The 22,509-nt window shown below is 44.7% G+C and overlaps 1 protein-coding gene across 4 annotated transcripts in view; it reads left to right on the top strand.

Moving 5' to 3' along the window:
* Positions 1–22,509, top strand: part of RNF17 (ring finger protein 17) — a 203,371-nt gene that overhangs the window by 141,414 nt on the left and 39,448 nt on the right. For all 4 annotated transcript variants that reach the window (XM_084633486.1, XM_084633487.1, XM_084633488.1 and 1 more), the window contains 3 exons: positions 1,065–1,228; positions 5,773–5,892; positions 17,741–17,821. In XM_084633486.1, the coding sequence (XP_084489612.1) occupies positions 1,065–1,228; positions 5,773–5,892; positions 17,741–17,821 (365 nt within the window). The remainder of the gene's footprint in view (positions 1–1,064; positions 1,229–5,772; positions 5,893–17,740; positions 17,822–22,509) is intronic.

Consider the following 22,509-nt stretch of genomic DNA (forward strand, 5'->3'; position numbering starts at 1 on the left):
ATTACAAAATTAGAAATACAGATTTTATAAAATAAAGTAAAATTGATAATCCTCCCTTCCCACTCCCCACAGACCAGATTTGAGGATTCTGTTTCTTTTGCAATAGTTGATATGACTTGTATGTAAAACAATTCAGGGACTTTTGGGGAAACCTGTTAGTGTCAAGTAAGTCTCTAAAATGTCATTGCTACTTCCTCTGGAACTCTTTCTCTCTTTTTGTTCATTGCTGCTGTGTCACAGTTGTATTTGTATCAACTTCCCCCTTGTTTTGTTAAAATGATACGCAATCACAAAGCCTTATTTTCAGACTCTTCACTTCAGAGAGAGTTACAGAATTAGTTGTTGCTTCTGTAATATTCCCTCTTCAACTGCATTCTTATGTGCCTAAAATTTACTCTGAATGCTTTTGGAAACTGTAGCTCTTCAGTTCACCTGGAGTTCTTCTGTATGTCAGGAAGCGCCGAAGTTTACTGTATTGACTTATTTGTCATTGAGAACTCTAAGCTATCTGTTTGGGAATCAGTTAGACTCTACAAATAAACAAAGAAGCAGTCCTAGATTTCTTTCCAACATGATAGAATCCTGGACTATTTATCCTTATATTCTCAATAATAGCAGTAACTTTCTCAGGGGTGTGGTTTATCAAACTAGATTTCATGTTTTATCCTGATATAATGTAAATCCTATTTTCTCTTCTTTTAAGAATTTGTATAACTAAGTATGAAATTGGCTTAGAAGTTATTTCAGCCATTGTCATTAGATAGCGTTAGGTGGTTTAAAATATGGAAAATATATTTTCCATAATATAACCTCTTAATTTGCCACTATTATTCCAACACAATGGAATTATAAGGACTTGCAATAAGTAAGATTCACAACCTAGTTGGAAGATATTTGGAAATTAAAATGTGAAAAGCTGTATAGTTTAACCTCTGTATTATTGTTCTACAGCCCCAGCCTAGTATAACTGTATATGTAGTGGTTAAAACAGTTATTTGCACCTATAAATAATTTGAAATCCATTTTTTGAATTTCATTTTCTCTTTTACCCAATTCTTGTTCAGAAAGTGAACTAAACAAATTGATGACTGATATACAAAATAACTTCAAATGTCTTGGTCTTCTGGAACCATATTGTTGGAAAAAGGAAGAAGCTTGTGTTGTAAGAGGATCGGATATCATGTGGTATCGAGGTAAAGTTATAGAAGTTGGTGGTGGTACAATCAGGGTAAGTTTGATTTTTTTTTCTTCATGACAAATGGTATAAGTGAATGTTCATAAAAGCACAAGACGGCCATAATGGGTCAGACCAATGGTCCATATAGCTCAATATCCTGTCTTCCAACAGTGGCCAGTGCCAGATGCTTCAGAGTGAATGTTCAGAACAGGGAGTTATCAAGTGATCCATCCCATGTCATCCAGTCCCAACCTCTGACAGTTGGAAGTTTAGGGATACCCAGAGCATGGGCTTGCATCCCTAACCATGTTGGCTAATAGCCATTGGTGGACCTATCCTCCAATTCTAATATACCTGTTTTGAGATGGGGTGAACAAACTACATGCAGTATTCAAGGTGTGGGTAGACCATGGATTTATATAGTGGTGTTATGATGTTTTCACTTATCTAGCCCCTTCATAATGGTTCCTAACATTGTTAGCTTTTTTGACTGCTGCTGCACATTAAGCAGACATTTTCAGAGAACTAGATTCAATGACTCAAAGATCTTTCTTGAGTAGTAACAGCTAGACCCCATCCTTTTGTATGTGTATTTGGAATTTTATTTTTCCAGTATGTACTACTTTGCACTGGTAAGCACTGAATTTCATCTGCCATTTTGTTGCCCAGTAACCCTTCCACCTCCCAGTCCCCATCCCTCTTCAGGGAACCCTCTCACGAGCTTTTACAAAGGCAAAAGGTGGACTCCTCCAGTTAGGAGCAGTAGAACAGGTTCCTTTCCCTTGCAGGGGCAGACAGTTCTACTCAATACTTCCTAGTACCAAAGAAGGATGCCGGTTGGAAGCTGATCTTCAATCTCAGACATATTAACAAGTTTGTGAAACCCCAAAAATTCAGGATGGTGACTCTGGCTACTATAATTACTTCACTAGAGGAAGGGGACTGATTTTCATCTCTCCACCTACAAGACTCCTACATCAATATAAACATACACCCATCATAGTGGAAATACCTACAATTTATCATAGACCAAGATCATTTCCAGTACCAAGTGCTCAGCCTGTCTGTGGGATCTAAGGATATATTCAAAGGTTCTAGCAGTAGTGGCGGTTTACCTTTGGAAGGAAGTAATTGTTGCCTTCCGGTAACTCAAAGACCATTCTTTCAAGCCTGGTCAAAGATCATTCTGTCAAGACACTATCTTCCACCCAGAAGGCCCTTGCTCTGTTTCATGAGTTGGGTCTACAGCTGAACGTAAAGAAATCCACATTAGTACCAGTACAAAGGATACAGTTTATAGGAGCGTATCTGGAATCCATGACAGCCAGAGTGTACCTCCCTTTAGACAGATTTGTGACTCCATCAGGGCTGGTAGGGACAATTCAGAGGAGCTCTCAAACCACAGTAAGGATCTATCTTAAACTCTTGGGCCATATGGCTGCTTTTACCATTGTGATCAATCCATGCCAGGTTATGCTCTGCTGCTTCCCAAGTTGGTGAGGAATTGTCTATTCTCTGGCTGAGACAAGCTTGATACCCTTACCTGTGTCAACTGTGTCCAACTGTTGATCAAGCACAACATTCCTCATATCCTGTCTCAGGATGCAGGTCACACTTTACACCGTAGCCTGGCAGTTCTGCGCCTCAGGGTGTGGCTCCTGAATGGTTCTTGGGAATAGAGATTTCCTGCTCTACGGCGGTATAGCAGCTGTTATTAAACAGTAGAATAACTTCATTTCTCCCTACTTACCCACAGAATTGGAAGCAATTGTACACTGGTGTGGTCATCAGTGTTGATAGATGTTTGGCTGCGTGCATTCTCTCTGTATGCCACCCCAGCTCTTCGCAGGTAGCTGGCACAGCAGACCTTGAGCAAACCGCCCAGTGACCACAAGATCTGTTAAGTCATGAAGGCACGTGGCCAGGTTTATTGTTGACTAAGTACGGTAATAGCGCCTGGCAGACTCTACGAGTATACTAAGACATGTATGCCCTTGACAATGGATGCAGCTCAGTGAATGGTGGGACTTTCCGTTCCCTCCTCGGCTGGCCAAAAACACTCCCTCTGAAATACCTCTTTATACACCGATACAAACAAGTTACATATTGCCCCTCTAACATAGCTAGGTGCCACTATCTGACGTACCTAGGTGCCATCCATCACCTTGTACATGTTGGTTCGATCGAAACATCTCTATCCATCATGCTGTCATTCTGACCTTATCTTTAAGATGGGTCAGCGTGTTTCTGTTATATTTGGGGGAGAAGGGGTTGTACCATACTTGGTATCGGGGTGTTCCTTCCAGAATGTATTTTTGTGAGTGTCCTGTGCCTGGCCTTCCTTAGGAAAGTGTGTGTTTTTGCAATACCAGCTCTGTTCTTGCCAGGCTCTGTGAGCGTGTCCCTTGCTGACCTTGCTTTATATTAGCAAAGCTTTGACTACTACTTTAGCCCAGGTCTCAGGCCTCATACCAGGCCACTGATAAAGGGCTTATGTCTCAGGCTCTCTTCCTACTACAGTCAGTACCTGCATCCAGAATCAGTTCCCCTTTCACTCATCCTAAGCTACCATCAGATCTGATGTGCCGCTTGGCAGTACTACCTTCAATTCTAGATCCTGTTACAAAGCCTCCCTCTCTCCATCCCCCCCTTACTTCAAGGGATACTGCTCAGAAATCACCTGAAGTGGAGCACCTGTAGGGTCACTACTTGAAGAAGGAAATGTTACTCACCCTGTGCATTAATTGAAGTTCTTTGAGATTTGTCCCCCTATGGGTGCACCACCATGCACCCTCCTTCCCCTTTTCTTTGGTTGTTCTCTAGAGCAGTGGTTCTCAATCAGGGATATGTGTACCCTTGTGGATACGCAGAGACCTTCTGGGGTACATCAACTCCTCTAGGTATTTTTCTAATTTTTACACCAGACTATATAAAAAGCACAAGCAAAGTCAGTACAAACTAAAATTTCACACAATGACTCATTTATACTGCTCTATATACTATACACTGAAGTAGAAGTACAATATTTATATCCCAGTTGATTTATTTTATAATTATATGGCAAAATGAGAAAGTAAGCAATTTTTCAGTGTTAGTATGCTATGACACTTCTGTATTTTTGTCTGATTTTGTAAGCAGGTAGTTTTTAAGTGAGGTGAAACTTGGGGGTACACAAGACAAATCAGACTCCTGAAAGGGGTACAGTAGTCTGGAAAGCTTGAGAGCCACTGCTCTAGGTGGTGACTGAGTAGAGAAGGAACTGAAGGTGGTTCATCCACACAGCCTTGTGTAGCCTCAGTGTATGCCATGAGGAAGCACAGGATAGGTGAACAGGCCGAATGAACTGCTAACTAAAACTCTACAGTTGAGAGCATGAGAGGCATATATGCATCTGAAATGCAGCACTCATAAGGACACACATCTCGAACTACAGTTACTGCACAGGGTGAGTAACATTTCCTTTTTTTGGTTTTGCTGGCTATAGTAAAACAGCTCTCCTAAGAGCATAGAAACTTTGTAATTGTGGCTTACTTATGGATTTCTTCCTCTCTTGAATGTGGTCACCTTTTCAAAATAAGTAATCTATTTTTAAAAAGTAAAATGTTTCATAATGATCATATCCTGAATGAATTGCTGATATTACTATTATTGTGTTTCAATGTATGTTCTCCAAGTAGGCATGTTCCTTTTATCTGACCCCTAACTTTTGGCATGACTCTTTGTCTTAATGATAGTTAGCCTGAACTATCTATTCAGTTCTTCAAGCATTTATCCTTATGTATAATGTACTTTAGGTTGTATATATATTCCATGTGCCCAGGACTGAAGAATCTTCTTTAGCAGTGTCCATGTAGTCCATGCATGCACCCCTACTCTGCTCACGTTCTGCACCAAGGGAATAAAGGGGGGTGCCAGACTGCTACCATCTTAGTTCTTTATTACCGTTTGTGCTTTAGGACAGAGCTTCATTGTCCATGCTGACTTTTTCCAACTTCACACTATAAATAGTTTTTAAAGTTGTTAAAGCCTCTTAGTTCTGAGTACAGTTAGTTAGGAACTAGCTTACTAGGGGTCTGGTTCCTTATCTTGCCCCACTCCCAAAACAGCTCTGCTGGGAAACTGCTACCGTACGCCCCTCGTTCCCCCGACCCTCCAGTAATTATGGGGAGTATGCTAGCGATCCCTGGCTTTAAAAGCTGCAATAAGTGCCACAAGATGATTCTGATCAAACTGCAACAACACCTGTTTATAGTACTCAGGGGAAGAACATGTCCCTTTCAAGGGCAGTATCTGCAGGTCATTCCTGAGTAAGACTGAACAGTCTAGGAAATTTAGGTTCCATAAATTTCTCAAGAAGGAAGCCATGAAGGCAGGAACAACGTCTGTCTGGGGAGATTCCCCCTTTACATCAGCCTGAAGAAGGTATGGGTGGCCCTTGTTCTTTGGACCCGACCCAACCCAGCCCCACCTCCAGCTCTGAGACACCATATGTTTTTTAGAGAAAAGAAATTGACTGTTTACAAGAGAATGATTTTGTTCTAAGAAGGAGCATTTTTAGAAAAGTAATTTTTCAGACATTTATTTATTTTATATAGGTGCAGTATGTGGACTATGGCTACATTGAGAAGATCCCTCAGTGTCATCTCTATCCAGTTGTGTTGTATGCTGACATACCTACATTTTGTATACCATGTCAGCTCTATAAAACAGTGCCAGTGAGTAAACACTAAATTTGAAGACTTTCGGTAGTTACTAAAATTAATATACTAATTAATAGTACATGGAATAAAGGATACTCTTGTACATCAAGCCAGTATTTGGGAATTCAATTTTGGGTTCACAGTGATAGTTTGTTAGCGTTAGATAGTTAGTGATAGTTAGTAGCGTTAGATATTCACTTATAAGAATGAACTTGTTGACTTTTGTTTTCTGTATTCTAAATATGTAATTTAAGTGCCGTTTTGTAATTATTTTGTATTCACAGGCTGCCTAAAAGCAGAAAGAGTGTGAGTGATTCATTTAATAGTAGGATTGGAAAGCAAAACAGTTTAGTTTAAAGCAATTCTGTAATCTGTTTCAATCTATATATAACAAATGGGTTCAAAAATAGGGCTCTTAAGCTAGCAACCATCTGGCAGGACAGCAGAAATCATAGAATCAGAGAATATCAGGGTTGGAAGGGACCTCAGGAGGTCATCTAGTCCAACCCCCTGCAGGACCAATCCCCAACTAAATCATCCCAGCCAGGGCTTTGTCAAGCCTGACCTTAAAAACCTCAAAGGAAGGAGATTCCACCACCCCCTTGGTATCGCATTCCAGTGTTTCATCACCCTCCTAGTGAAAAAGTTTTTCCTAATATCCAACCTAAATCTCCCCCACTGCAACTTGAGACCATTGCTCCTTGTTCTGTCATCTGCTACCACTCAGAACAGTCTAGAACCATCCTCTTTGGAACCCCCTTTCAGGTAGTTGAAAGCAGCTATCAAATCCCCCCTTATTCTTCTCTTCCATAGACTAAACATCCCCAGTTCCCTCAGCCTCTCCTCATAACTCATGTGTTCCAGTCCCCTAATCATTTTTGTTGCCCTCCGCTGGACTCTTTCCAATTTTTCCACATCCTTCTTGTAGTGTGGGGCCCAAAACTGGACACAGTACTCCAGATGAGGCCTCACCAGTGTCGAATGGAGGGGAACGATCACGTCCCTTGATCTGCTGGCAATGCCCCTGCTTATACATCCCAAAATGCCAATTGCCTTCTTGGCAACAAGGGCACACTGTTGACTCATATCCAGCTTCTCGTCCACTGTAACCCCTAGGTTCTTTTCTGCAGAACTGCTGCCAAGCCATTAGGTCCCTAGTCTGTAGCGGTGCATTGGATTCTTCTGTCCTAAGTGCAGGACTCTGCACTTGTCCTTGTTGAACTTCATCAGATTTCTTTTGGCCCAATCCTCCAATTTGTCTAGGTCCCTCTGTATCCTATCCCTACCCTCCAGCATATTTACCTCTCCTCCCAGTTTAGTGTCATCTGCAAACTTGCTGAGGGTGAAATCCACACCATCCTCCAGATCATTTATGAAGACATGGAACAAAACCGGCCGTAGGACCGACCCTTGGGGCACTCCACTTGATACCAGCTGCCAACTAGAAAATGAGCCATTGATCGCTACCCGTTGAGCCCGACAATCTAGCCAGCTTTCTATCCACCTTCTAGTCCATTCATCTAGCCCATACTTCTTTAACTTGCTGGCAAGAATACTGTGGGAGACCGTATCAAAAGCTTTGCTAAAGTCAAGGAACAACACGTCCACTGCTTTCCCTTCATCCACAGAGCCAGTTATCTCGTCATAGAAGGCAATTAGATTAGTCAGGCATGCCTTGCCCTTGGTGAATCCATGCTGACTATTCCTGATCACTTTCCTCTCCTCTAAGTGCTTCAGAATTGATTCCTTGAGGACCTGCTCCATGATTTTTCCAGGGACTGAGGTGAGGCTGACTGGCCTGTAGTTCCCAGGATCCTCCTCCTTCCCTTTTTTTAAAGATGGGCACTACATTAGCCTTTTTCCAGTCGTCTGGGACCTCCCCCGATCGCCATGAGTTTTCAAAGATAATGGCCAATGGCTCTGCAATCACATCCGCCAACTCCTTTAGCACTCTCGGATGCAGCGCATCCGGCCCCATGGACTTGTGCACGTCCAGCTTTTCTAAATAGTCCCGAACCACTTCTTTCTCCACAGAGGGCTGGTCGCCTCCTCCCCATGCTGTGCTGCCCAGTGCAGTAGTGTGGGAGCTGACCTTGTTTGTGAAGACAGAGTCAAAAAAAGCATTGAGTACATTAGCTTTTTCCACATCCTCTGTCACTAGGTTGCCTCCCTCATTCAGTAAGGGGCCCACACTTTACTTGACTTTCTTCTGGTTGCTAACATACCTGAAGAAACCCTTGTTACTCTTAACATCTCTCGGTAGCTACAACTGCAGGTGTGATTTGGCCTTCCTGATTTCACTCCTGCATTGCATGCCCGAGCAATATTTTTATACTCATCCCTGGTCATTTGTCCAATCTTCCACTTCTTGTAAGCTTCTTTTTTGTATTTAAGATCAGCAAGGATTTCACTGTTAAGCCAAGCCGGTCGCCTGCCATATTTACTATTCTTTCTACACATCGGGATGGTTTGTCCCTGTAACCTCAATAAGGATTCTTTAAAATACAGCCAGCTGTCCTGGACTCCTTTCCCCCTCATGTTATTCTCCCAGGGGATCTTGCCTATCAGCTCCCTGAGGGAGTCAAAGTCTGCTTTTCTGAAGTCCAGGGTCCGTATTCTGCTGCTTTCCTTTCTTCCTTGTGTCAGGATCCTGAACTTGACCATCTCATGGTCACTGCCTCCCAGGTTCCCATCCATTTTTGCTTCCCCTACTAATTCTTCCCTGTTTGTGAACAGCAGGTCAAGAAGAGCTCTGCCCCTAGTTGGTTCCTCCAGTACTTGCACCAGGAAATTGTCCCCTACATTTTCCAAAAACTTCCTGGATTGTCTGTGCACCGCTGTGTTGCTCTCCCAGCAAATATCAGGGTGATTGAAGTCTCCCATGAGAACCAGGGCGTGCGGTCTAGTAACTTCTGCGAGTTGCGAGAAGAAAGCCTCGTCCACCTCATCCCCTTGGTCCGGTGGTCTATAGCAGATTCCCACCACGACATCACCCTTGTTGTTCACACTTCTAAACTTAATCCAGAGACTCTCAGGTTTTTCTGCAGTTTCATACTTGAGCTCTGAGCAGTCATACTGCTCTCTTACATACAGTGCAACTCCCCCACCTTTTCTGCCGTGCCTGTCCTTCCTGAACAGCTTATATCCATCCATGACAGTACTCCAGTCATGTGAGTTATCCCACCAAGTCTCTGTTATTCCAATCACATCATAATTCCTTGACTTTGCCAGGACTTCCAGTTCTCCCTGCTTGTTTCCCAGGCTTCGTACATTTGTGTATAGGCACTTGAGATAACCTGCTGATAGCCCCTCTTTCTCAGTATGAGGCAGGAGCCCTCCCCTCTCACGCATTCCTGCTCATGCTTCCTCCCGGTATCCCACTTACTGGAGGGCTTTGGTCTCCTTCCCCCGGTACATAGGCTGGGTTTGTTTAGTCTGGGGAAGAGAAGACTGAGGAGGGACAAGATAACAGTTTTCAACACATAAAAGGCTGTTACAAGGAGAGAGAAAAATTGTTCTCCTTAACCTCTGAGGATAGGACAAGAAGCAATGGGCTTAAATTGCAGCACGGAAGGTTTAGGTTGGACATTAGGAAAAAATTCCTCACTGTCAGGGTATTTAAGCACTGGAACTTCATCATTGGAGGTTTTTAAAAACAGATTAAACAAACACCTGTCAGGAATGGTCTAGTTATTACATAATCCTGCCTCAAGTGCAGGAGACTGGACTAAATGACCTGTTGAGGTCCCTTCCAGTCCTACACTTCTATGATTACTATTGTGGTATGACTCTTTTAACCTACTATAAACTCTCAGATTTAATTAATTTACTCCCACAAGAGAAAGTGTGAAGATTAAATCTTTTGATACAGAAGCCCAGTTAATCACCAGAACATCACTTTCAGTGTCTCTTGATGCTGCTGATACTGTATATTGTTCCATGGCATGTCATTGGTCATTTGAAGGGCATCCTGGCCATACAGTTCTGATATCCCAAAGAGGTACAGTTGACAGTGGAGGATCTTCTTTTTGAGGGCCCAGACCTTTTCAGCCCAAAAATTGATAGTGCCGTCTCATTAGCTGAAGATTCCTGGGCCACACTCCATTGTTTTGCGGCTTATACTTTGGCCTGTAAGAGGAAACATGGAGATCTCTCACCTGCTCTAAGCAAAGAATATCTATATGTTTTCTCTTTCCGCAGAGAACCTCAAAGCGCCGAAGAAAAAGGCAGCAGTTGCAGAAACAGACGCTTTGTCTGCTATTGCTTTGCCCCACTCTGCATCTGCAGCCAAACCACACTTGACCAGTTTAAAGGATCTGCACTCTTCCTTCCCCCTATTGTAATAGCCTTTTGTTTCTCAGGGAGTCACGAAACCTGATAACAAGCCAAAGGATCCTAGAGTTTCTCATTTGGCTATTCTCTACAGTTCCATGCTACATGTATTCCCAGTCTTCCCTTCCCCATCCATTTTGAGGGACACCTCTCATGAAAGGCTGTTACAACTGGGGGTGGAGTCACTTCTACAGTTCCAAGACACACAATATATTCCTATCCTCTACAGAGGAAAAAGTTTTTATCTGAGGGTAGGGTGGCATCCAATTCTGAACTTGAAGGGACTCATCAACACCTTCATCTGTTGCTTCAAGTTTAGGAGGGTAACACTGGCCTCTATAATTCATCTTCAGATTCACACAAATGGTTTGCGACTCTCAACCCACAGGATGCATACTTCTGCATGTTTCCATACATTGAGCATGCAGGAAGTAATTAAGATTTCAGGGCAGATAGAACCATTACCAATACAGAGTCCTTCTATTTAGTCTCTTTACAGCACAAAGTGTGTTCACCAAGGTTATAGCTGTCGATGCCTTCCAGAGAAGACCAGATATGTGTAAACTATTATACTTTGATATTTGACTCATTTGGGAAAAATTGCCTCAGCAGGCAGAGTTCAACTCTTTATTATCCTTGGTTTAAATTTAAAAAATCCCAGTTAAAAATACACTGAGGATAGAATACATAGGTACAGTGTTAGTCCCATGTTTTTGCTGAATATCTCTCCTTATTCATTACTTGTGGGCTAATGGAATTTGAAGGCACTCCATGGTTGCTTGAGGCTCGTAGGTTTTCTGCCTCCAGCAACGTAACAAATTGGTGGTTCAGTTTCTCCTGACCATGTTGTTTTAAAACCTTTATTTTTATTAATTTTCATGCAGTTGCAATTTTTCCTTCTTTCCTGGATTGGGTTAAATAGCAGCATGGTAGTTTCAGCAATCTGGATCTGCTGCTGCAGTGCCTTCCTGCCAGACTCTTCTTTCCCTACTCAAGCATGGCAGAGCTGTCCTGCAAACACCTGGCTTCAATCTAAGCAGTGTTCTCTATGTGAGGCAACACATATAGACTCTACAAAGGGTGAATTACACCCTGTCTGTGGCAGCCAGCCAACCCTTGAACTGCTGGGGTATGGGGGCTCAGAGTTAGACCAGCATGTTGAGTTCCCACCTAGCCTGAGGAGTCATGACTCCAGTGCAGAAAAGCCCGATCAGGAGCTTCTGAGTTTTCAGAGAGAGAATCAAAGGATGAGCCGCAGCTCTCCGACTACCACAGGGGTAAGTCCTGCAAATTTCACAGAGTTCCCAAAAGGCAAAAACAAATGTGTCCTTCCCAAGGCAGTACTTAATATTGATAATGAACGGGGGTATAGGGATGTGAAAACCAAGGTTTAAACCTCTTCTCCTTTGCCTGCTCCCCTGGAGGGAGGTGTTTGCTGGGGCTTTTCTCCTACAGTCTCTCTCTGCGCTCTTTATCATGCTCACCACCCTTAGCCCCACCCTTCAGTATTTCTGGGCATGCAGACACACCAGTTCCTCCTCTGCAATCCTGCCTCAGTCTGCAGCCTAATGGGAATTGTGCCTATCTGGTTTTCAGCCCAACGACTCTCGGTCTGCCAGGAAAAGGAGCTCAGATTTCAGAAAGAAGTAGAATGGGAATTGTGCTTTCTGATCATCAATCATAAACCCTTGCTCTGAAAGGCGGGAAATGGATGTCCATCTCTCCCCTGTTCCACAGGCTAACTCCACATTAAAGCATTAGGAGCACTTCAGGTAGTCTGTGACCAAAACAGAGGCACACAACAAGTCTCTTCCCCATGAAGGTGCACCTTCATGCAATTATAGTGGGGTAAATGAGAAATCCCTTCCCACGTTAAAAATTATCCTGATTTACTGAGTAAAACCCCAAGTGGTACTAGGTTCCTCCTACGCTGCTTACTTGGGTGCTAGCCAGCCTAGAAGAGCAGGCAGGCAGCCTTTCAGGCTTCAAGGAACATGTAGCAAGCTTCTTCCATAACTGAGGTATACCAGTACCCTCCTATTGTGCTGCCCCCATGCCAGGATGAATTGTGTACTACCTCCCCCTGCAAACTGCCAGGGGAAAAGTACCCCACCCAATAACCTGGGAAAACTACACACCACCCATGGGCGCCTCTGAGAGGAATACTTCCCCAATCACAAGCACAGAGTCTGAGTGTAGAAAAGCAGCTTTTAAATGAAAGGAGAGAAGTCACCCAATATTAATTAGGGACAGTGGCACAAGCGGGATTCATAAACATAAAACTGTTAGCAGGACACCCACCCTAGAGTACATGGGGCAGTGCCTTCTGCCTCATGTTCTTGAGCTCTGCAACCAAAAGTTCCTTTACTGTGCCCCTCTTTGCTCCCTCACCACATATGCCCAAATATCAGTGAGTTTCAGTAGGAGTTAGGTGCTTAATTCTTTTAGGTGCCTTTGAAAATTCCAGCCTAATTGACTCAGTATCTTTCGTATGGAGGATTCTCTGCACCTTGAAGTCTTTAAACCATGATTTGAGGACTTCAGTGGTTTAAACATAGGTGGGAGGTTTATCGCAGGACTGGGTGGGTGAGATTCTGTGGCCTGCATTGTGCAGGAGGTCAGACTAGATGGTCATAATGGTCCCTTCTGACCTTAATATCTATGAATCTATCTATCCCACTCACAGTGGTTTTCCTTGGTCAGTGAGGACCCAGGGTTCAGAGGTGCATTTGTGTGAGTTCATCTCCCTTCCAGGGAAGAAGGCACCTTGCTTGCTGCAACTTCTGAACACTTGCTCTGGCTGGCCACCCTGCCAGATGCTCATTCTGCTGGCCGCCTCACCACTATTGCTGGCCACTCCTGCTGGCTGCCCCTCAGTCACCTTCTGCTGCTACCTGCCTCTCTGCTCATCAATCTCTTAGTGATTTTTAGCTCTTTGCAGGCTGGACAGAAACACAATCTACCACAAGTGATTTTAGTTCTGATTGAGCATTTAAAATAACAAAGAGACTCCTAATGAAGCCTATTTAGCTTTCTTTGAACAGTGGGGAGGAACAGGTTAAACTAGCCCCAGCTTCGCCCTGCCAGTACTGCTTTGGCACGTTCCTGGACCTCTCAGTGACCACACCGCTGCAGCTGCCACTCTGGCCGGATCTGCTGTCCAAGAACCACAACAGTCTGCTGCATCTGATGGGTTGGCTGCTCCATGGTTGAATGTGGAAGAGCAGGAGTGCTTGGCCAGTGTCCAGCAGGTCCTGTTGGGTATCAGAAAGACCTCCATCTGGGTTACCTACCTGGCCAAATGGAAATGGTTCACGTGCTGGGCCTCGGACCAGCATTTCCAGCACAAGCAAGCCTCGCTGTAGTCCATCTTGGACTACCTTCTGCATCTCAAGATCCAGGGCCTGTCTCTTTTATCAGTTAAGGTCCAATTTGCCGCTATCTCAGCCTTCCACCCTCCATTCCAGGGCAGGTCAGTCTTCGCTCATGACATGACAGTCTGGTTTTTGAAAGGTCTGGAGTGAAAGGGTCTTTATCCCCACATCCGTGGCCCCATCCCTTCTTGGAACCTGCATCTCCTGCTACTGTGGCTCATGGGTCTCCCCTTTAAGCTTTGGATTCCTGCTCTCTTCTACTCTCCAGGAAGATCTCATTCATCGTGCTGATAACATCTGCCCGCAGGGTCTCTGAGATCAGGGCACTTACCTCGGAGCTGCCCTATACGGTGTTTTTCAAGGACAAGGTCCAGCTGCATCTGCACCTGGCTTTCCTGCCCAAGGTTGTTCAGTTTCATACAAACCAGGACATATACTTACCTGTCTTCTTTCCAAAACCTCAGAAGTCAGAAGAGGAGCACAAATTACACTCCTTGGACGTCAGGAGAGTGCTAGCCTTTTACATCGAAAGGACCAAGCTGTTCCATAATTCAACGCAGTTATTTGTCATGGTGGCAGACAGGATGAAGGGTCTTCCAGTGTCCACCCAGAGAATTTCATCATGGATCACTGCCTACATCCATTTCCATTGTGATCTGGTGAAAGTGCCTCCACCAGCAGTTGTAACCGCCTGCTCAACTAGGGCGCAAGCCTCGGCAGCAGCCTTCCTGACCCAAGTGCCTATTCAAAATATCTGCAGAGCCAATACCTGGTCACCCATCCACAGGTTTACATCTCATTACACACTTACCCAGCAGGCCCGAGACGACGTTGGCTTCAGCAAAGCACTGTTGCAAGCCGCACAACCGTGAATTCTAAGCCCACCTCCATGGATACTGCTTGTGAGTCACCTAGAATGGAATCGACATGAGCAAGTACTCGAAGAAAAAAGGATTACCTTTTTTTCGTAATTATTCTTTGAGATGTGTTGCTCATGTCCATTCCATTACTCGCCCAGTCCTACCCCATTTGTCGGAGTTGCTGGCAAGGAGGAACTGGGAGGGCACAGGGCCAATGGCGCCTCATATACCAACGCATGAGCGTGGCACTCTAAAGGGTGCCATGGCCAACCCTACAGATACCACTAAGGCAAGTATCTCTGAGGACTGTGCATGTGGGCGCTCACAGCCCTACAATGGAATGGATGTGAGCAACACATCTTGAAAAACAGTTACAAAAGGTAGGTAACAGTTTTTCAACCTTTGCTTAGCCTTTCCTTCCCTGCTTTTGTGATTCACTGCTTGCTACTTTCCATGTGTAATGAATGAGGAGAAAAGCTGTGCAACAGAATGAGTAATCTCTTAACTGATCATTTCTTTCTGTTGATAGCTTTTCTCTGAATGCAATTCACCCTAGTCCTATAAATGACAAGAATATGGATTGAAAATTTTCTTCAAAGGGAGACTTAGACTCTTCTGGCGGCCTGAGCTTAAGGGTGGAGCCAAGTCCCAGAGCCTCCACCAATAACATTGGAAGGCCTCTGAATTCCACCTTTGGGGGCCATTAGCCCATGAGTGATAAATTTGGAGAGAAGCTGCTAACAGAAACTTATCAGATAACACATTTCTCAGTGTTTGGGCAGGTAGACTGAACAACAGCCAGAGCTTATGTCCAGTCTTGCCCATCAGCCTCAAAAAGATCCACATATCACCGTTTGGACTTTTCTGGGGCTGCTTGGACACTTGACTTCTGCAATATTAGTCATGCAGAATGTAAGACTACACTTACATTGTGTGCAGGGTTGACTAGAGTCTGCATACATGGTGAGAAAGCATCTTATGGATATGTTTCTGATGGCTCACAAATCTTATATCACTAAATTGGTGGAAAGACCTCAATTACATATGCAAGGTTGTACCCTTTTCTCCACCCCTCTCAGTAAGACTTTGGTGACAAATGAGTTCCTCTTGGGATGGGGTTGCATGGTTGAGGAAGTTTTGGTACCTAGGACTGAACCTATTGTTTTATCCACCGCAACCTTTACCTCTTCTACCAGACTTGATATCTCAAGACAAAAGAAATATTTTGCATCCAAACCCAGCCTCCCTTTATCTCTGAGCCTGGCTGCTGAATGGATGTCATTCATAATAGGTTTTGTTCTTTGGATGTCCAAAGTATTTTGATGCAAAATAGGAAAAATTCCACCAAACAAACCTACGTAGCTAAATGGAAGAGATGTGGGATTTGATGTGAACAGTGTCACCTGCAACCCATTGACTTATTTTTGACTGTCTTTGGGATATTTACTCTCACTGAAGAACTTTGGACTGTTAAACAGCCCTCGGAGCACTTATCTATGAAGACTTCCTTTTTTATAGCAATTATACATGTGTCACAAGAAGTGTATAAATATAGGCTTTCACAGCAAGACCTCCCTATACAGTATTTCATAGGGATGAAGTATCATTCAGACTTCATCTCAAATGCTTACTCAAGTAGTTAAACTTTCATTTAAACCAAGTGATCCACCCACCAATATTCTTCCCTAAACCATATTCTAATTAAGGAGAGGTTAGGCTGCATACTTTAGATGTTTACAAGACCTCTTTCCTTTTATTTGCAGAGGACCAAATCTTTCAGATAGTTGCCTAAACTTATTCTGGCATTGGCTGATTATCAACTCAAAGGCTGTCCAAATGGGTTTAGGGTTGTATTAAAATCTCTTACAAACTAGTTAGTCTAGATCCACGAGCTCAGCACCCACCTCCCTCACATCATATATGGATGAGCACTCGAAGAAAGGAAGAAGTTACTTACATTATAGTAACTGGAATATTTTGAGATGTGTTGTCCATATGTAGTCCATGATCCATCTTCCTTCCCTGCTGCTATGGAATCCTATAAAACCTGGATTCCACAGTGGAGAAGTAACTGAGTGGCAATTGGGCCTACTGTCACGTTAATGCCCTTGGTACAGGAGCATGAAAATACATAGGGTACGTGTGCCACCCTAATGTATACTGCTGGTCAAAAGACTACGATCTTGTGTGACTGGGGTGCATGCACTCCAACAGTAGACTAGATACGGACAACACATCCCTAAGAACTCCAGTTACTGTAAGGTAGAGGTAACTTTTTTAATAATCTGTTCCTACAACGTACAGATAGGCAGCAATACAAATATGTAGGGAAAACATTCACAAATGGCTTTTCATTAGGTTTAAAAAGAAAATTTTGCATTTTGAATGGTCTCTGCATCTCATGACTGCAGAATACACAGTATTCTGTAGAATTTAGCACTACTGTGCCAGGGAATTCAGGTCCAGTTTGCCACTATGGACTAAAAGATATAGCCAGCTGTTTGACTGCATTTGTGGTTAATTGTTAAAAATTGTTCAGGAGACCAAATAATTGAACTTATTCAACTTTATTGTTTAAAGACAAAACAATATAATACAAAAAGGAGGACATACCTACCCTCCTTCTGGGAAGCAGTTTTTAGATTGCTACACGTTCAGCTTACCCAGAAGGTGTGCTTCAAAGGTACACATTTCAGCTAGTAATATTTATAGTATGGTTTTACAAGTTACAAAACTCTTTACACATCATTTAAAGTTTAATCTACTAGTTTGTGCCATCTTTGTCCTTGTAACCTCCCTATGGTTTCCCATACCTCGTTCTGAAAAAGTTGATGAGCCATGTAAGTAGTTCCTAACTGTACTTGGTACAAAGTATTCATGCAGCTTTGCTTTGATAAATATTCAGTTTTCTAATGCCAAAGCTAAATTCAGCTTTGCGAAGTGTTACGGGATGCGTGACGTGGGTGGAAAGAATTGTGGGAAGCGTATAATTCATTCATTTAACATAACTTCCCATTCCACTTATGTATAATGTATAATATATTAATACCATGTACATAATTACTATTAATGTGATGTACGCTACAACTAACATATGGGTACTGGCTAATACCACATAGTTCAAGAATTCTTAACTGTAGGAGATGAGTCAAATAAGTCTTGGGTTTTATTAGGTAGACATTTGTATTATAGAATATTATGGTGAAAATACATACTTAGTATACATGATATAGTGCACTGTGCTTGTTGATCTTTATAGTGTTTGAGTTTTTTATGTTTTTCCCTCTCACTAACTAGGTTGGAAATTTTTGGCAGCAGGATGCAGTAGAACTCCTTCAAGAACTACTGACAAAGAGAATTGTTGAAATACATCTTCTGGTAACTTAACTTATGTTCAGACATAAGGAATAAAACTCTAAATGTTTTTTTTCCTTTAATGTGTATTAGGCATAGTTGATGGCAGGAATAAAACTAGTTGCTTTTCCTGAACAAAATAACTCCTACCTGGCTCAGGATATATAGTTGTCACAGGTAGCATAATGACAGCACATTACATGATTTCTGCTTTAACTTTGACTCATGCCACAATTTTTAGGCCTTAAATGTTAGTTTTTAAAGGTACCAAAGTGTATTTGTGTGGCTGTTACCATTGTGACTTATTTGAGTCCTTTGTACCCTCATGTACCAACATTAGAACCCCTCCTTAACTCATGAGTAAGGCAATGATTCTGTCACGGAGGTCACGGATTCCATGACTTTTCGCGATCTCCACGACAGCTGCAGGGGCCCCAGGGCTAGCCACACTGGCTGCTGCTTGGGAGCACCTGAGCAGCAGCCGGTGTGACTGGCCCCAGAGAGAGCTGGAGCAGTGGTCCTGGGGGAAGCCCCAGGGAGCGCCCAAGCAGCAGCAGGTGCGACTAGCCCCGGGAAGTGCCGGAGTAGCAGTCCTGGGGGCTGCGCTGGGGCCAGCTGCACCGGCCACTGTTGGAGTGGCCTCAGGACCAGCCACTTGGGCAGTCCCTGGGGCTAGCCACACCAGCTGCTGCTTGGGTGGTCCTGGGCAGCTGGCCCCGGGGTGTGCCTGAAAAGCAGACTGCAGCTGGCCCTGGGGAGCGCCTGAGCAGCAGTCCTGGGGGCTGCCCCGGGGTGGGCTGCTGCTGGAGTGGCCCCAGGGCCAGCCACTTGGGGAGCGCCCAAGAAGTGAACCATGTGGCTGACCCCAGGGAGCGCCCAAGCAGTGGTCCCAGGGATGGCTGGAGCAGCAGCCCTGGGGGCAGCCCTGGAGGCCATCAGGAGAGCAGTCCTGGGGTCCTTGGAGCTCCGGGTGCAGTCAGCCCCTACCACTGGAGTAGGGCGCCCCCAGAGCAATGGGGCCCCAGGAACAGAGACTTAGTCATGGGTATTTTTAGTAAAATTCATGGACAGGTCACGGGCCATGAATTTTTTTGTTGCCAATGACCTGTCCATGACTTTTACTAAAAATACCCATGTCTAAATCTTAGCCTTACTCATCAGTTAATGTTAAGATTAAATGTTGTCTTGCTTAAATATATTTTTAATACTATTTGAAAAATTAAACACATTGGCATTTCAAATCACTTGTGATGTACTTAGGCATCTTAAAAATTGAGAAGTAAGAGTGAAATGCTGGCTCATTCTCAGACGGGGGCAATGTCTGGATGCCATGGCTTGGTGGATATTTGCACACACAGAGCTAGACCTTTGTTGGAGGGAAGGAGGCCATATTTTCAATGCTGCCATCCCAACAGCAGACAGAGGTAGAATCCATGTTGGTTTCCTAATTTGCTTTCACATGTATACTGCCAACTCTATCAATGTGTAATAGGGGTTAGGCTATTGTGGTGTTTGAAGGAACCACAACTTTGAATTCTTCTTTGAGTGATGGTCCCTATATGTATTCCAAATGTGAGTGCGCATGCGCGCCATGAGCTGGAAGTTTTCAGCAGCTGTTCCACTGACCCGCATGTGTGTCATACATTTGCCTCGTGCTCCAGGTGATGTTATAAGAGGCTGTGCGGGGTGACACTCCATCAGTTCCTTCTTACCGCCACATGGTCGGAGTTGGAATTCTCTTTCTTCCGTGCTCGTAGCCTTCTACAAGAACACTTTGTGCTCTGTATATAGTTAGCTTGTTTAGTCTTAGTTGTGTAAATAGTTTCATAGTGTAGTTGGTCTTGGCCTGCCCCGACTTTATTGAGGGACTATGCCCCACATTCCAGGGTTCAAAAACTGTGCATTGTGCCCTCGCTCATTCTCAGTGAGCGACTAGAATCACCACTACTTGTACTGCTTCAGGGAGGTGCATTGCGCTGCAAGATGTTCAAGTCCTTTCCAGCTTGTCTCTTGCCACTCCAGAAGTTCCTAATGGGAAAGACACTCTGGCCACATGGCCAACAGAACCAGTGGTGCACCACCCTTCGCTGGTGGTGAGTGCCCCACCTGCCACCCAGATCCGATTGTGCCACCAGTGCAGGACAAGCCCAAAGGTGAGGGTCGTAAGCGCTCTCATGGGCATCGCGGCAGGTCCCTGTCACGGATTGCCATGAAGTACAGTGTTTCCTCCACGAGCCATGCCAGGTCAGTGAGACATCGCATGCGGAGCCCATTGTGCCACTTCCTAAGCTCCCCCATTCTGGGGGTAAAGCTAAGAGGAAAAGATGTCCCAGTACCTCCAACTGCCACACCAGCTGTGCGCAGACACAGCCCTCCACAGCATGCACCTCCTTCGTGATTGGAGTGCCCACACGTCACACTGCACATTCCATGTTCCTGCGGTCCGAGAGATGTCCCCTGGATCTCTGGGCATGTCAAGCCTTTGCTCCCAATGGCACACCTAAACCTGTCATATCCACCCTTTCTGCTGCTCTTGGTACTGCAGCCCCCATCTGCCAGATTCACTGCTTCTCTTGGTACAGAGATGGCTGCTGGCAGTTGCTCATGAACTGCCCACACGGATGGCTCCGTCGCTACCGGAGGTCTCTTCAGATTTGGAGGACTATTTGGCAGAGGAATTGTCATTCTTCTTCTACTAGTGTCCCTGTGTGTGCTCCACTGCAGGTGTGCTCGCATCCCTGTGCTGCTGAAAAGAGAACTTCAGTAGCAGTGTCCGTTGGGCCTGCACATGTGCTGTCTCTCCTCGTGCTGCGCCCCGAGGCTAGCCAGCATGCAGAGGCTAACACTCCTCAGTTCCTTCTCAACTGCTCCTGGCTAGAGAGAGAGCCTTTAGCAGTCCATTAAGACTATTGTCTCAATCAACTTACCTATAATTAGTTAGTCTCCTAGTTATAGTTCTATTTGTAGTTTTTCCCTTTTCTTCAATTTATCCTTGAAATAAAAAAAAAACCTTATTTTTCTTCCCACCCTTTCCCCCAATGGGGTATGCCTAGCTCACAGGCCTTCAAGAAGTGCCTCGCTTGTAAAGAGGCAATCCCTGATCGTGGATAAGTACTCTCAGTGCATTCGCTGCCTCGGGGAAGGCCACATACAACAGAAGTGTGGTCTTTGCCAACAGCTCTGGCCATGATCCAGCAAAGACAGAGCTCCGCCAGAAGATTATCTTCATAGAGGCAGTTCTCCAACCACAGTCACATGGTAGATGTGAGTCTTCTCCACAGCCTTTTACATCTAAGGGCTGTGGGTCGAAGAAGCAAGCTGCAGCCCCCTCTCACAAATCTTGTAAGAAGATCATGGGAACCCCCCATAGCAAGCCCTGAGATAACTGCAAGCAGTCACCATCTCACTTGGTACCTTCGACAGTGAGGCATCTCAGTCCACCGCTCATGGAAACCGCCTGTAATTGGTACCACTGACAGGCCCATGGACTCATGGGCTCAAGTATCAAATCATCGGCACTGAAGGACAGGAGTAAGTACTCCTCTAAAAAGACGTTCTTGGTACGTGAACCTGCATCGGTATCCAACTGGCATACTGTGCTCAACTGGCACAGGAGGGACCGGTGCTGACAAGTCTCCCTGGCGCCACCACAGATGCTAGGACCACTGGTACAGATGGAACTCCACAATGCAAAAGACATCCACATGCCAGGTGCACCAGAGTCCCTCCTCTCTATACCGAGACCTTTGCACCAAGCCTCTGCCAAGCATGAGAAATATCCCCACTGTCATACCATGCCCCTCCACTTTCCAGCAACAGTTCAGACAGCAAGCCAGAAGAGGGAGTATGATAGTATTTCTCCCAAGCTCCATATGGTGCTCACTACCAACAGACCTCAAGGTTATACCCACAGATGTCCCCACCACCACCATCCTGGTGTGGCCACCCATGGGTGCCATCACCAGGCTCTATGCCACCCCCACCATATGCTGCCAAATTGGGACCCTTGACCAGCACACCGCTAACATGCCTCTCGAGCTCCGAGCCTTGCCTGAGAATCCTCGAGAGGCGCTCCCTTGGCCGTACCATCAAGGACTTCAGAACTCCTCAAGACTTCAAGGAACAGGAAGCAGGTACCGAGGAGGAAGTGATTCCAAGGATGACCACCACCACCACCTCCTCCTCTCCAGACAAAGCCATCATGTCTTCACCATTTTTGGCAGATGACTTTCATCTCTTTCAGGAACTGGCAAAGAGAGTGGCAGACACTCTCCTGATTCCATTGGAGAAAGTCATGGGTACCCACCATCAACTCCTTAATGTCCTCCATTCTTTGGCCTCCTCAAAGTTCGCCCTCCTGATTAATGAGGCCATTTTAGACCCAGCAAAGACTGTATGGCAAACCCTGACATCAATAGCCCCAACATACAAGCAAGTGGGCAAAAAATACTATGTCCCTACTAAGGAATCGGAATTCCTTTTCTCCCAACTGCCACCCAACTCCACCATGGTAGATGCTGTCAACTCTTGTCTGACATCCTCCTTACACGGTATTTTTTCCAGACAAGGTTATGCTCAGACCACATGTAATATTCATTCCTAAGGTAACTTCTCACTTTCACATGAATCAGTTGATTCACCTTCCAATCTTCTACCCCAAGTCTCACCAAAACAGAGAGGCTATATTACATATCCTAGATGTCAGGAGAGCC

This window comes from Lepidochelys olivacea (assembly GCF_965140295.1).
Source record: "Lepidochelys olivacea isolate rLepOli2 genome assembly, chromosome: 1".
Lineage (NCBI taxonomy): Eukaryota > Metazoa > Chordata > Testudines > Cheloniidae > Lepidochelys > Lepidochelys olivacea.